General features: G+C 37.9%; 2 protein-coding genes across 13 annotated transcripts in view; both read left to right on the top strand.

The window, feature by feature from the left end:
• Nucleotides 1–16,301, top strand: part of LOC149107160 (uncharacterized) — a 90,041-nt gene that overhangs the window by 3,266 nt on the left and 70,474 nt on the right. The window contains exons 2-7 of one of the 6 annotated variants that reach the window (XM_089296556.1): nucleotides 600–730; nucleotides 1,664–1,714; nucleotides 1,873–1,906; nucleotides 2,769–2,845; nucleotides 3,773–3,847; nucleotides 5,875–5,943. In XM_089296556.1, coding sequence (XP_089152682.1) covers nucleotides 600–730; nucleotides 1,664–1,714; nucleotides 1,873–1,906; nucleotides 2,769–2,845; nucleotides 3,773–3,789 — 310 coding nt within the window. In that variant the 3' untranslated portion in view covers nucleotides 3,790–3,847; nucleotides 5,875–5,943. The other 5 variants (XM_089296557.1, XM_089296555.1, XM_089296558.1 and 2 more) reach the window with 5 other exon arrangements.
• LOC149107168 (uncharacterized) lies at nucleotides 6,311–16,185 on the top strand. 7 transcript variants are annotated; one of them, XM_089296538.1, is made up of 15 exons: nucleotides 6,311–6,377; nucleotides 6,499–6,519; nucleotides 6,880–6,918; nucleotides 7,584–7,612; nucleotides 8,245–8,297; nucleotides 8,556–8,617; nucleotides 9,185–9,241; nucleotides 9,492–9,557; nucleotides 10,293–10,349; nucleotides 10,913–11,003; nucleotides 11,985–12,086; nucleotides 12,561–12,659; nucleotides 13,401–14,401; nucleotides 15,002–15,070; nucleotides 16,096–16,185. In XM_089296538.1, exons 3-13 carry the CDS (start codon nucleotides 6,910–6,912, stop codon nucleotides 14,255–14,257), a joined length of 1,482 nt encoding a protein of 493 aa, XP_089152664.1. In that variant the 5' UTR covers nucleotides 6,311–6,377; nucleotides 6,499–6,519; nucleotides 6,880–6,909; the 3' UTR covers nucleotides 14,258–14,401; nucleotides 15,002–15,070; nucleotides 16,096–16,185. The 7 variants fall into 7 exon arrangements, with proteins under 7 accessions (XP_089152664.1, XP_089152662.1, XP_089152665.1 ...); XM_089296536.1 differs by having other exon boundaries at nucleotides 11,982–12,086; XM_089296534.1 differs by having other exon boundaries at nucleotides 6,363–6,377; nucleotides 11,982–12,086; nucleotides 14,996–15,070.

Genomic DNA, 16,301 nt, shown 5'->3' with positions numbered 1-16,301 from the left:
CGAGAAGATGTTATGTTTCGGTTGTGATGTTTGCTCCATGAAGATGGGATTGTTGAAGCATGTATCCCCGGTTCTATCTGACAAAAAAAAAAAGTAAATTTTTGATTTAACGGCAAAATACTCTCTCTTTTAATCAATATTGAGTCAGTTAATTTTCAGTCAAGTGCCCAATTGCAAAATGTTAGTTTCAGCTAACATTTTGCTTAGTCTGTAGGCATACGCGCGTATACTGTATACGCGTATTCAAAATAAAGAAAACTCTCTCTCGCTCTGTGGCAAGCTGTCAAGCCATTGAAAACAACAATGACCTGATAAGAAAAGAAGAAAGAATAGGTTAGCTCATACATACTAATCAGGCATACGCGTATATGCTGTATACGCGTATGTGCGTGTATGCATACGCGTATACGCGTATACGCGTATTGGGCTGACGCGCATTACGCGTATATTTTGGTTCGGATATATCTGAGCTGCACTGTATACCCGAACTGTGGAAATCTACCTTTAGAGTTACCCGCACATACAGTTCTGTTAAATTGTATGTAAAGGAGACAGTTTGCCAAGTTGTGACAATGTTTTCATTAATTTTGTCCATGTAGGGGTACTGTCTACTGCAGACCAAGTGTTTCCCCTCCCACAAGGTTTGTTTCTGCTCAACTTTCAGGTGGACTTAAAATCCTATACAAACACCTTGGAGACATGAAGAACTTGGCTCCTCATAAAAAACATGGTGAGATAAAAATAGTCAGAATCAATACTGCTTTCCTAATGATACGACATGTAATTACTGTAAAATTTTACTCTAGTATACAGTAGCATACTTTTTATGACAGTCCCTTTCATGTTCGCTGAATAAGAAATGGAGAAATGCAACCTTGTTGAAGCAAGTTGGAAATGTGACAGGATTGGAAAACGGAGGGAGGGGAAATGAAAAGTAGGATAGTGTGTACTTTGTGTAGAAGCAAGTGAGAAAGAGAGACAACATGTTGCAGCTCCCAACAGCCAAAGGATTCTTATGCAAATTGTGTGGTTCCAGAAAATATCCATACTCCCCCCACAGAAGGGATTGGAATTTCCTGGGGGGTGGGGGTTCTATGAGACCAAAAAATTTAAATAAATGTATGAAGCTTAACTGGAATTTCCAGAGGGGTGGGGAGGTGTTAGAAAAAATCCCTTCCGTGGGGGAGGTATGGATATTTTCTGGAACTACACATTGGGCTGAAATAGGATGAAGACCCTCTTAGTAAGGGACTTGTACAAATACTCCTACATGTAACTTCAATTTGCTAGGGGCATACTACAATGGAACACTGTTACTCCAGTCACTGACAGGCCACAAAAATCTGGCTGTATTAATCAACAGGTTGGCCGTATTATCAGCGTAGAGGGTTCTTTAAATAGTAATAGGAAATAACTTCAGGACTGAGCTTTTGTTCCTGGAGGCAAGAATCTAGATTGACTGTGATATTGAGGTGATCATGTTATGGGTTCCCAATTCACTGTAAGGCAGGGTTCTTGTACTCTATTTGGAATGGAGTTTATTATACTGTACAACTGCGGAAGTTGTCATGCCAGAAGGAGTCATACTGCAAGTTGACTGTAGTTGCTTGGAATGTGCAGTTATGCCATTTGATATTTCTTTTCTTTTCTTTTTTTTGCATAGTACAAGGATCTCAGACAGATTCAGAGGGAAAATTCCAACCATGCTATCCAAGTATGTTGTCCTTAATACTAGAATAAACAAAAAATATCTTGGTCCATGTGTTGGTCCACCCAAAAAAAGAACTTGTAAACATGAACGGCCAATATCCAGCTAATGATAATTAAATTAACTAAAGCCATTTCTTGAATACACAATAATTTATTTTTCAGTACAGTTGTATGCACCTGAAACATTTCTTACAAAGTAAGTATAGTATTAAGTAATTCTTTATTTAATGTGACCACTTTGCTTAGCTTAAAAGTTACTTTACAGGAAGCCCACTCTTAAAGTACCATAAATTCACATTAGTTATTAAACAAGTAAACAAAAGAAAATGCAAACGAGTTAAAATGTAAGTACATAAAATTAAAAATAATTATTTACAATAAAAGATATGAAAATATAACAATAAAAGATATAAAAATATAACATTGTCGATAATATGACACTGCCTAAATATTAAATATTTAGTTTTTTGGCTTTATGCAACATTTGTCGTTCTAAAGGCATTTTGTTTTCAGTGGTCCATAAACTACATTGTGGCCACAACCTTAAGAATAAGTACATGAAGTAAGGTAAAGTCTGCATATGAGCCTAGTGGCCAATCAGGCCGGCACTTATCCCAGTTTCTATAGCATGAAGCAACTGGGAGTATTTCTACTCCTCCCCTATAAACCTGGGTGGAGAGAGGCATTGTGAGAGTTAAGTGTCTTGCCCAAGAACACAACGTAATGTCCCTGGCCAGGGCTTGAACCCAGACTGCTCAATCTGGAGACGAGAGCACTAACCATGAGGCCACCTTGTCTTCTTTTCATACCTAGCAATAGGAAGGAATTCATGTACTAAGGATTCATGACTGTGTAACTTGACTGAACAGTTGGACATACTCTTGCAACTATCTTAAGGTCCCAATAAAATAATGTATTTTTGATTCCAGACTGATAAAGACCTTACACTAGTGTATTGCTCACTGCAATCTAGAATTGTAATGATCCTTTGAGCAGTTGAAATTGTTAATGGCTGCTTCTCACAAGTTGTACATTGTATTTCTGTGTGGTTTTGTTAGTTCCTTTGCTTGCTGGAAGGTACAAATTTGTTCGAGTTATTGGACAAGGACAATCTTCAATCCTGGTTGCTGCAGAGGTGAGAAAATAATAAACAGCTTCATCCTTGTTTACTGTTCAACCTGTACATGTAGTATGCAATACAATATGAAAAAAGTGTCCACATTTGATAATTGCTGAAAATTTTAAATTCATCAGGTACTGTGGATACATTATGTGCTCTGAGTTTTATCATAATAAATATTCTTTCTCTTTTTCAACTTGCAATACTTCAAGAACAAAACAGGTATTTAAGTGTCCTTTTGAAGCCTTTTACATGAAATTATTAAATTAATTTTGACCACCCAGAAACTTTCTAGTTTAAAAGCCCAGACCAGAAATCCTGTCAATATTACACCCTTGGGAAGAGCTATAAAAAAATGCCACTGATTACGGACAGTTTGCGCAATCAAGTTCCTTTTACTTGTAAGTGCATTTATGTATATTATAAAATTATCGCATGAAGCCTTCTCTACACAACATTGGTAAACAATAACTAATTAGTATTAACATCAGCAGCGACCACCCTATAGCATGATTTATTATTTTACAATTATATGGCTAGCTCCGTGAGCAGTAAACGGAATTCATCCTGCACTGTGATTGGCTACCTGAGTGGGCAATTCAAGATTGCACTGTCTTGCCTGCTCAGGATTTCCTGCTGTGTCCCACAAGCAAAAAGTCTCCTTTTTTCCATATTAATAATAAATCCTTTACTTGCCAAGCTTGTTCAGTCACAATGGCTGGATATTGGCCTCTTTTTTCCATGTTTTTGGACCTCAACTCCGTCTCAGTCCATAAACATGCAAAAATAAAGAACTTGGCCAATATCCAGCCATCTTGACCTCACGCTAGGTAAATAACCCTTTTATCTAATTGTAATTTCTCAGTTATAACATGTTAGGTTGTCTGTGTTATATTCTGCTTGAATTACAATGTAGCTAAAAATAATTTTTTTCTCACAAAGGATGCTTTCCATCCTGATAAGAAGTCAGTTGCAGTGAAAATCGTGCATCTGGATTATTCAAGACTTGGAGCTCAGGTTTGTGTTATTTGACCAGTTTTTACATGTACACTTGCAAAGTTTACTCGACTTTGTACCATGCCATAGAGAATATGCAGCCAAACACAATGCGGGAAAGCAGTTGTATATTTAGCTCTTGTTAACCGAGCTTAGTCAGTCTGTATGGGAGAATCTTGACCGAGGTCGTGAGTACAGACTGAATGCAGTGAGGTCTGTACACACGACCGAGGTCAAGATTCTCCCTTACAGACTGACTAAGCCTGGTTAATAAGATGTTTATTATATGACAAGCAAGAGAAATTTAATTTCTTTAGTGTAACTGGTTTGTACTAGCTGACATTTTGCTTGCAAACGGCAATGAGCTGAACTTAATTCTGCCAAAGTCTGCTCGTCCTCTTTACTTTTCTTTTCTTTTCTTATCAGACTTTTTGGCATTGCCATAAATAAATATTGTTAGAAGAAAATAGTCAACATTTTTGCATTAAAGTTTGCAACTTTTTCACAGCGAAACATTACCGGTCTAGATGCCGGTCTCGATGGGAAAATCTAGACTGCTTTCAATATCGATTTCAGCTAATCAAATTCTTGAATTCAGTAGTTCCCAGTCCTTCTGAGACACAGCCATATAATAATCAGTGGTATTACACCCATACAGCTGTACCTTCCCATTTCATGCGTCGTATGTGTCGCATTGATTGTGTTGACCACTGTATTTTCCATTGCATGGTACATAAAGTAAAATTAAAACATAGTTATGCTATGCTCTCTCGTGGTATACCATGGAATATGAATTCTACTTGTCACTTGTACAATGTATTTTCTTGGTTTACACACTCATCTGAAGGCTTGTGTGTACACCAAGAGAATACATGTACAAGTGACTCATGGGATATTCTATGGTATGCGACTCAAAAACATTGCATAACTTAACTATGTACATGTATCTTCATAATTATTGTTATGAGAGCCAAATAGGTACGGTACTGCTCAAAAGTAAGTTACCACCTCTTGTCACATTGCGTAAAATGTACCTGGTTTGTTTTTTGTTGTTTCTCTCGAGATGCGTCTTGTCTCTCTCAAGAATCCCAGAATCATTAATTGTAGACCCTATTCATAAATGGCTGCTAATTTAAAATTCTTTTAAATTGGCAGCATGCATTTAAATGAGCCCAACAAACCTTGTTTGAGAGTAAAAGTTCTTTTGAATTACATGTATCAACTCAAAAACGAGGTTAGTTGGGCTAATTTTAACACTTACAAAAGAATTTCTAACTGGCAGCCATTTATGAATAGGGTCTATGGAATACATTACTCACAAAAAAGCTGGCTTACATGTCAAAGACAGCTGCTCAATGTACACATACATACATGTACATGTAACCAAAAGTTTGAGCAAATGTGAGACACTGTATGGGACTCACTAGTAATCTCTTGGATTTCATGGACCACAGGGCATTGTAGCAGTTTTGCGATTAGTCAGTAGTTTCCTTTAGCAGTAGCGTTTTATGAAACATAGGGACTATTCTCAGAGGCTGTTTCCCTTCCCCTGTTCTGCCCAGTCTTTCCACTGTTTTAGCAGTGTGATGGGTGCCTGTTTTTCTCCCCTCTACGTGGGGTTCATGACTGGGTTGCATGGATTTGCCAGCCATTGGAGCAGTCTCCACCTAGGAGTTGGCTGTCAATAGTGGATGGAACTGGATGTCTCATGCACCCAACCTTTATAAAGCTTTTTTTATGTTTGCATGTACCCATATTCAAACACCTTGTACATGTACATCCATTTCTTATACATGGTGTAGATGAATTTTCTTATGTGGCTTGAATAGTTTTCTACATGATAAATTAATTTTAACTGCAGTTTCAGAAATGCCTACATCACACATGTATTCATGCATCCGTGATTTTGGTCAGTTGCCCATGAAAGCAGTCAGGAATAAAATGGTGTTAACAGGACAAGCAACCTTACTTAATATTTAACATGCACATACCAAAAATCTGCTCAAATGGATTAAATTTTCTTTTAATTTTCACTTTTTTAACTGCAGGAGGCAGATTGCATTCAGCAGCTGAATAAGGCAGATATCCTTCATGTGTCCAGAACTGTCCAGTTGTTTGTAAGTCACAAATGTACGATATTTTTGTTCCAAAACCTTTCTTTTAAGTGCAGAGGACACAACAATGACAGGGAACAGAGTGTTTTACTCTAGAATAGATGGCATTGACAGCTTTGTAGGTAAAGGAATCCAAAACAATGGTGGCAAGTTTGAGAGTGGATTCATCTCAGCCTCACTTTCAAGGTTCATGTTGTCTCAATCACATTACTTGCAAGTATATTGAGAGATTTGTTTTATGGCAGTGTGCACTAATACATGTATAGTGCATGAATTGTACAGAAAATTGTAATTTAATATTAATTAGAAATACTTGTCACTGACTGACAAACACCAAATATTTTGGACTTTCAGAATGTTTTCAGCTTTGAGGGTCACTATTGTTTGGTGTTTGAGTTGTTTATTAACGTCCAAGACCTCTCCATCAATACTTTGAGGTAAGAACTTCGCAAGCCTTTTTGTTTCAGGAACAGTTATAATGTTGCATAGTATCATAGTATCAATTATATATTATTGGAACATTGAGTGATCAAGACATTTTTGTGTTTTAATTTGCAGAAATGTCAGTTTGAAAGTGAGGTAAGAAATTTGAGATTGCATGATTTAGAAAAAAAACTATAATAAATAATCTGTACATTACACATCTGTGTTATGTTAGTCGTATTTCTGTAGGCTTGTTCGTCTCATTTCTTACTCAGAAATGTAATTACAACTTATACTTGCTCCAACTCATAATGAAAACTCTTTCTGTACTATTTGCTTGGAGCTTATCATGACAGTAAAGAAAGTCATTTCCAATAACCCAGGGCTTAAGTGGTTTTGCTGTTATGTTTGAGGAAATTCAAATTATGGATTGAACTAATGTAAGAGATGAAATGACACAATACTTCTCAGCTTGTCATAAATGTGATAAATTGTTTAATTCTGTTTTACCAATAGGAGGCAAAGTTGAAAGTGATCAGAAAAATAATGTTACAAGTGAGTATTATTTTACACTGTGAAGTGATAAACAGCAGTAAGATTAAGGATACTTTTATTTTAATTACCCCCCTCCCCAATATAGGAGAAAGAAAAGACTGTACAGACCTTCACTCTCCAGTATGTTTTTGGCATTCCTTGAATACCTCCTTCTTTTGAGAACCTTTGGATCTATTGTACCTGTAATACTGATTGTCAATTACATGTATCACTTTTACTGTATAAACACTAATGAAATACCAGGTGAGCTTGCTTCACACGTAAAAAAAAATACACATTTTGCTTAATGTTACAGTACATATTTAATCACCCCTTTCACAGCAAAAGTGAAACATTTGGTTTGGTATTTCGTTTGTGTTTATACAGTAAAGAGAACGGCATGGTGCCTTGGAGAAATGAAATTTCTCTGAGTGTTGAAAAATATTTCAATCATTTGCTGTGCTCACTCATGAAATATTTTTCAGCACTCAAAGATGTGAAATCTCTTATCTCCGTGCTGCCATGTCATATTCTCAGATCTACTGTATAGGGTATTATTATTACCAACATGTAAGTACTGTATACAGTATTCCTTGTATGTGTCGTGCACATATAGTTTTACATCTCAATAAGAAGATCCTCACGCAATTTAACACTACTATCTCTATGTGCATGTCGTATTTCAGCTTTTACAAGCCCTTGGATTCCTAAAAAGGTGAGTTATGCTGACATTGAAATAATATTATATACAATACTGACAACTGTTCAAGTTGGCAAGTGCAAGCTAATGTTCTCATTGGCCACAACTGAATGACATGCACTTGCAGTTGTCAATGGACCTTTTTGGCGATACAGCGGCCATTTTGAATTCTATTGTTTCAAATAGCTTTAATTATGGGAGTCTCAGGGGGACAAATTAGTATTTATTTTCTCCCGTTATCATTCCATAATTATAGCTATTTAGTACAATAGAATTCAAAATGGTCCATTTAGACGCCTGGCTCTATGCTGTTTATAGGCCAGAAAATTGTCTTTTTTTATGGTTTTGGTTCATAATGAGTTACTTGAAATTGTTAGGGTTGGATTTTGGCAGACTTTTATCCCTGTTATTAAAATTATTGCCGTTTTGTCGGCAGTACATGTAGTTAACGTTTTGACTCTTCACTCTATATAAAATAGAGAATCTCAATCTACAAGTCCGCTGTACCTGGCAATGGAAATACAACTTGCACTAAAGCTAAATGTCAAACTTGCTTTCGTGTTAAAATGTGCTTAGCTTGCTTAGCTACTTACGTTAATTTAGAACCCATCTAACTTACATGTACAGTTGTACTCTTAATTTGACAGAGAGAATGTTATCCATGCTGACTTGAAATCAGAGAACATTCTTTTGGAAGAAGGTATTTTAAAGTAACCTGAACTTCAGAGTTTTTAATGTAAGCATTAAGAAACAATGTTACATTTACACACCCTTTTGTTAAGGATATTGAGGCAGAGTTGTACACTGTGAGACTGGAGGAATACGTTTCATGCCTTCAGGCTGAAGACATTGATCTCACACCTACTCATGCCTACCAACCAACTTCCTGTGCCTTAAAGCTGTGAATCTTGAGCCATAAAAGCCTTCACTGACACAGTTTTATCTTTGTCTGTTTCAGGCGAGGAAATCAAGATAAAAGTCGTGGACTTTGGGAATGCAATACATTGGGTTCATAGAGAGGTACAGCAAACTTATATTATTGTCCACAGTTATTACTATTGCCATAAAGTTCTGGGCTGGGTTTTTTGAAAGGTGGATGAGGCTCTCCACCAGATAAATCACTATCCAATGGATAACGTGGTTTGTCTTGTTAACACTTATCCCCTAAGGACAGTGATTTATCCAGTGGATAGGCGTTATCCAGCCTTTGAACAACCGGGGCCAGCAAGTAAACACTTGATCCCCAAAGCACCAACTTTCCTAAATTTAAGTGATAGCAACCTTAAGCATAAAAAATAATCACTACTATAGAGGAGCACATAATTAGCTTATAATAATGTGCTCCAATGTACACTATGTTAATTTAACCTGCAATTAAGTACAGTCCTGAGGGAAACAATCTTGCTACCTGATTGTAGGTTATTAGGGGAGTCAGTGCAGTCTCATTATTTATCATATTTACCAAGCAGAATACTAATAATTATGCAATAATTATTAACACATAATTTGATGTTTTTAAGTCATGACTGTGTGATTTTAATATTTTTAACAGTTATTTAATTTCCATTTGTATTTCTTGATTTTCAGATCTCCCTGTATTATGATGAGTTTGAACTGCAAACATTACTTTACCGAGCTCCAGAGGTGACCAACTGACTTGCTGCTTACATGAAAGACATACTTGAACATTGTGAAATTTTTATAAATTGTACACATATTACATGTAGGTGACAGTCTGGGAAACCTTCATTTTAAGATGCAATTTGGCATTTTTTTTCTAAAATATTGCCTAAAATTTTATTTGAAAAAATTCTGCTATTGAAGGGATATGAGGAAACAGAGGAGAGCATTCTGAAACTACATGTCTGGTGACTTGAGGTTTTATTCTTTACAGGTGATGTTTGGTGTTCCATTTGGCCCAGAAATTGACATCTGGTCTTTAGGGTGTATCCTGGCTGAGGTAAGTCTCAATTATCTTTCATTTTGTGTAGTAAGTCAGCTGTAAATCAATGTAAGTGTACCAGACTTGACTGGGAATTGCTTAGACTCGATATCATTCTTTCTGAATTGCTTATGAACCAACAATTTCTTGAATTTTGAAATTTGAGAATGGATGTTTCATTTTGGATGTTTTATTTCTTTTATTGTAGTATAATAACGCATACAATATTAACGTCTATTACAAATGTATATGTTTAGCTCTGTGAGCAGGCAAGATGAATCAATAAGGAAGTGGTGTGAAATGTAATATGTATATCCAGTCACAGAGTGCAGGAGAAGAAACCAAAGGAGTTTATTATGGATTACTTTTGGCACTCAGTTAAAACCCGCTCTAAATTGTTAATACTAAAAAAAGCAAGCAAATTGTCCTCACAAGGGTCCTTTCCTGACAAAGTCATTGTACATGTACTTTAATAAGACTACCCACATTTTATATGCTGTATACTTACTTGCCAATGTTCGTACTCTTAGGTATATGCAAGTCCTAATATAGCTTGCGAACAGACTCTAGTGTTATCTGCCTTTTCACTTTGGCATGCGAGCAAGTTTACGAATGACACGAGTTGCTGAATGAACGGCGAAGTCGGGGGGGGGGGGGGGGAGTTTGGGGGCTTACAAACTAGACACAAGTCTAGTGTCTAGTTTAGCCTACATCCTAGTCCTAATACTGACTTAATCTGGATCTGCTTTTCAGTTGTACATTGGGAAACCTTTATTTCTTGGAAGAAATAAAAATGAAATCTTGCAAGAGGTATGTGGCAGTTATGACAAGCACTTCCAAGAAAGCTTGCCTGAAGGCTATCAATTGGTGTTGCTAATTTAAAACGCCAGTGATGTGAAATGAGATTCTTAGAAAGCAATTAACATAGGGAAAGGTTTATGTTCAAGCCTAGTGGCCCATGAAGCCAGCCCTTCTCACTGGTTTAAGCTGCATGGAGAGACGAGTCCTGAGTATTTCCACTTCTCCCAGAATGGGATGGTACAGTAGTCCCATTGCAGTACTTGAAGAGAAGCATTATTTTACTCAAGGTCTCAACAGAGATATCCAAGCAGGGTCTCGTCGCAAAATACATGGTAGGCTCCTGCACCTCCCATGCAATAAACATGGGACAACAACAAAACAAAAATTGCCGATGGACAGTAGTTTCACGTCATTGAGTCCTGCTATGGTTGATGTTAATGTTTCTTTAATAAGGTTGACTTGATTATTGAGCAATCCAACCAGAATTTTCATGGAGCCTTTTGATTTTGTTTCCATTTACCTTCATGCTGCTCATTTTCTGCAAAAAATCTTTTTGGCCTCGTTTTTGGCAGGTGACCTCAGTCTTTGGTCCCATACCTAGGAATCCATTCCAGACTGGCAAGTTTTTCCAAGAATTGTCAGAGTTTGTTGGCCACAATCCAGGTATGTTTAAGGTAGAACAGTTAAGGTTAAGGCTAGGTTAAATCGGTTTAAAAGCCAAGGTGGCCTGCCGCCTGCCAAGCCAGGGTTTGACTCCAGTTGCTATTGCATGAAGTAACCAGGAACTTTATTCTAAGTCACTTTATGCAATAGAAATTGGAGTCAAACGCTGGCCTGGCAGGCGACTTGAGTATCTCTCCCCTAAATTGCATGTTACTCCATGACAGATTAGTCTCTCCACAACCTTTTTTTTTATTTTATGAAAAGCAAGCCACCAAATTTCTTTCCTTTGTGAAAAGCGAGCGCGCAACACAGTAAGTGCGACTGTGGATTTTGTTTTGTTCGCGCCCTTGATAATCAGATGAAATGGAAGGTCTTGTGCGCAGGCTGCCGCAATTTAACCCGACGGCGTTTTTGTGAGGTTTCCCTGACAACTTTGACAGCACCTATATTTGATATAACTGAGTGGAGAGAGATACTGTGCGTGCAAAAACATGACACCATGATCCATGGCTAGTCCACGAACCTGGACAGCTGAATCTGGACTTCAACACGGCAACCACCAGGACAGCGTGTCTATCTTTAAAGAAATACCCAAAGTTGTAGGTTTTGTGCTCAATCTGGAGAGTGTGTACTAAAACAATTAGACTACTTGCTCTCGTTTTCTATGAGAGAGAGTCAACTTGCCCACGCCTCGTTGACTATTCGCTCATAGAAATCTGGAGCTCATACAAAGTAATCTAATTGTTAAGTAGAAATACGATTTTTCACCAATCAGCACGCATGTTCTTTGAGCTAAGATATGAGCCAACATTTTAAGTTGTGAATTTGTCCCAAACTTGTTAAGTACATGTTTATCACAAATGGCACAGGTTACAAACTTTACCCGAAATTTTTCAATTTTGTCCTTCTAAATCAGTCTTGATACCTCAAACCTTCACCATCCTTGTTACCTGATTCATTGTTTGTCATTGGTTTTAGAAGTTCATCAGCTCGTCATTGTGACTAATCTGATGAAGAAACTTCACAACTCAAGGAATTACGCCTTTGCAAGTTTACTGGTCGGATTGCTGCAGTACAAGCCTGGTAAGTTTATTGATATTAGCAAACATGCGCTATGCTCTGCAAAGACTTAGCACAAATGAAAGTCTTAGTCCGTGAAGATTAGAACTTTTCATTGAGATTTGCAGCTCTAGGGCAAATGTTCTTCCTACTGATCGAAGTGACCTAAAAATCACTGCAAAGACTGTCTTCCACACGCAATTGCTTTACACCTCTTGACTGGTGTCGTAAAGGGCAAGAGGTGAGGGAGACTGAGAGAAACTCGAGTGCACCGAGAGAATTATGGGAAGGAAGAAGAGGAGAGAGGAAGATCTGCCTTTGCTCTCTCCGCCATCCTGGAAACAGGACCTTTCAGTGGTGTCCTATTTTCCCTCCTTCCCATAAACCCTCGCGCTTTTATAGAACTCTAAAGGAATGACTGGGTAAGAGTCAGCTTCAACCAGAACCACATGAAGTTGTTTTCTTCAGTATTTACAATTCGTTGATTTTGTATTGCAGGTAAACGACTTACACCTTGTCAAGCTGCTATGCATCCATTCTTGGCTCCTGAGTTTCCAAGTGCTTATCTGTTGCCATGGCAAGGAGACAAAATCTCAGGTAAAATTACTGTAGGTATTTTTTTTTTAGATTTCATTGCAAGAAGACAACAGAGGGAAAATATTGGTGAAGAGTTATATTAGCCACTGTAGCGAGTTTGGAAAGTTAACGTTTCGAAATCAATGTTTTCAATCTTTGATGCACTACAGTAAAAAAAACCCACCTAAGAACCTAGTGGTTAAGAACCTGCTGGCAGAAATTTACTATTTTAATACCCAAAAATATAAGAAACTCTTTACCCAAGTGATAGACAGTTTAACCAAGGAGTGCGACTTTGAGATTGCAAATTTATATTACAAGAAAATACATTATGCAGTTGTGAATAAATACCGTAAATTTAAGGACAAAAACAAAGTTGACTTATTTTTCTGATAATCAACAACTATATCTCCTTCGTAGAAATTAAGAACCTAATTAAAATTATTAAAAGAACCTACTTAGCCTAAATTGCTAATAACTACCCCAAAATACGTACAAGAACCTATTTTGTCAGACTTCAAAAAATACAGGTTCTTACATGTGGGTTTCTACTGTAATTAAAAATAAAACACCCAAGCGGGGAAAGCACAACTGGCTTTTTAAACAGTAACTGTTTTACAAATTTCCATTGTTGAACTCATCTAATTTGTGAACACGGTAAAGTGAAACAAAACATTTTGAAGAGACTGGAGAAATGATTGTTCCTTTTATCGGTATTTTAAATTCAACTGCTAAACGTTTAAGCAAACTCTTTTGTTTTAGATGCAGTTGACGCCGGCTACACAGATATCTTGCTCACTCCTGCGCAATATGTCTCCAAGCCTCGTGTAGACGAGGAGATAGAAAGACAACAGTTTTCTGGAGCTGAACTATTGAAGATGGGAACAACCGTGCTTTACAGTAGTCGGAAAATTTCATCTCCTTTGCTAGCAAAGAAAACAAAGGAGAATGGCTTGGAGAACGTCTCCCAAGCAACAAGTGTGAATTCTGCAAGTATGCGGATAGACAATTCCAGATATGCAATGGAAGGACCCCATACAACGAACATATCTACACCAACTTACCCTCGGAATGAAAGATCTGTTACTCAGAAAGACAGGATATGTGTCGGTAATGTAGAGAAGGAGGAAAGAGAACCCTCTGTCATCGTCGGGTCTGCTTCCCCAACTCACACAAATTCTGTACGTGGAAATTCAAACAATAATCCGTTAAAATTAGAAAGCAAAGATCCGCCAGATCTGGTGAAGGGTGCACAAAAAAGTACATCGATTTCTTACTGCAACGAGGTTGAGCGATCTTTAGTGAAATCAAAGAGCTGCCTTCCTGATAACTCCAAACGGGATGGGGATATGATACCGGGGAAGTGTGTTGAGCACAGTGTGAGAAGTCATGCTACGCCAGAAAAACTCAATGGAATTCCCTCGCGGTGGAAAAGCAACGCCTTAAATACAAAGAGAGCAGAGAATGATGATAGATTTACTCACACTGCGACTTCTACGACAACGGGATTCGATTTAGACAATCGTTCATCCGGTGATGAGACGAATTCTTCAGCGAGGACTCGTGTCTATCACAGAAAAACAAACTCCAGAAAACAACAAAGCGATTTGCCTCCATAAAATAAAATACGAAAATTTTGCCAGGATACTGCTGGCCAGAGTGAAGAAAAGGCAAGTAAATTTGGACACCAGGAACATCGTTGTCAGTTGGTGAATACCCTTGTTGTGGGTAAAGGTCTCAGCTCGCGAAGGACAGAGAAAAAGGTTCGTGTGACCCAACACCCATAAATTTCTTTAAACACGTCCATAAAGAGTTAATATTCAGAAGATGGTTATTTTGATAGCAGAGGCCCATTGTATTGTGATTTCACCGACAAAGAAATTAAAAGGAAACGCGTTGTGATCAACATGTCCAGTTCTGCAATATCTGTTCAGACCTCATTTGCTTGCTTGATTGATTGCTTATTTGATCGATTGACTGACCGACTGATTGATTGCATCGCCGAGTGATCAAGCAAGCAAGCGAGCGAGCAATCAATCAATCAATCAATCAATCAGTCAGTCAGTCAGTCAGTCAGTCAATCAATCAATCAATCAATCAATCAATCAATACATCAATACATCAATCAATCAATCAATCAATTAACTGTTTAATAAGAGGACTGCGCAGAAGGTGCAATCAAGAACCAATTCACGTCTCTGGCCCTCAAGCCGCCATTAGCTCTACATTTTTGTCTTCATTGGACGCCGTGTACTGTGGTAATGGGCTGTGCAATTTCGATTCCTAAATGCACCGAAAAGCTTTATTTGGTAAACCTTAGTTCGATTAATTTTGTTTTCTCTTGATTTTACTAGCAGCATTAGATGTGTCAGCGACCATTACAGCAGGACTTGGAAAGAGCTGGAGTCTCACGTGGGAAATGCCAAGATGATGTAAGAGTTTTTTCTTTACTCTTCAAAGCTAGAAATGCAGTAAAAATCCGCATCTAAGTACCTAGTAATTTCACAACCTAAAGGCTGAAATTTGGCTTTTAAATACCCAAAAATATGAAAACCTGTTCATTCTGACCTCGAAAATTCTACGTTCTTATATGTGGGTTTTTACTGTACTAACTCTCCTTCCTCGCATGCATACATTTCCTTTCAAGAACTTCTGAGAATTTGATAGTACATCTAGACGATATTCCTTTGTTGATAATCTTGCTTATTCTCGTCACCTGTACTCATTACAATACGGACAAGTTAAATGCACAAGTGTTACCTTCCCGGTCAGGGGTGTTTCAGTATGCGCATGCGTCGGGATTCCACGCGTTCTTGGACCAAAGGGCGTTGTAGCGGGTTTGCGTTCAGAAGTCTTTCTTGGGCGTAGAGACTCTTCTCAGAGGCTGACTCCCTCCCCTGTCCCTCCCTCTCTTTCCACTGTTTTATCAGTGTGACGGGTGCCTGTTTTTCTCCCTTCCGCGTGGGGGCTCATGGCTGGGTTGCCAGGTTTTGCCAGCCATAGCTAGCCATGGGAGCGGTCTCCATCTCCCAGCTGGCTGCCAAGAGTGGAAACTCCCAGATGTCTCTAGCACCAAACTTAAACTTTGCGAGGCAGTTGCTGATTGATTGTTTAAGGAGAAATAAGATATGGATCATTATTCAGAACCAAAGAGTTCTCAGTGTTTCGTTTTGTTTTTACTACATCCGAGTCACTGTTGCAAGCCAGCCAGTTTTCTGGTAAAACCAAAAGGCTACTCTAGCTGTGAGATGAATGGGGAAATTTGTCCCGCCCTTCCTCAATCGCTAAGGTTTGACTTTCAAACCTAGAATAAAAATTATAGGTCAGCTGAGATCTAAGCTTCTTTTCTTCACCAGACTGGCATCTCAAAAGCTCTGTATCAAGTTGATTCACTGACCTAGCACTTGAATTGTTTCTAATCAGCTTGTTGTTGTTGTTTTTTTTTTCAATTTTTCAGGAGGTCATGTTACTCTAACATGCTGTACAAGACATCAACTGTACATATATAAGTTTTTATTTGTGAAGAAAGAATAAAACTGGAACATATGTTTAGTGATTACTCTCGAAATTTACCTTGGTAACTATGAGAACTCGCCAATTTTTACAAAGTAATGTATGCCACGGGACAAGCGTCGACCCTTGCCATACATTTCTTTCTAAAAA

The sequence above is a fragment of the Orbicella faveolata genome, unplaced genomic scaffold, assembly GCF_042242905.1.
Source record: "Orbicella faveolata isolate gen_17 unplaced genomic scaffold, um_ofav_v1 contig_27, whole genome shotgun sequence".
Classification (NCBI taxonomy): domain Eukaryota; kingdom Metazoa; phylum Cnidaria; class Anthozoa; order Scleractinia; family Merulinidae; genus Orbicella; species Orbicella faveolata.
This window is presented reverse-complemented; position numbering and strand designations above follow the sequence as displayed.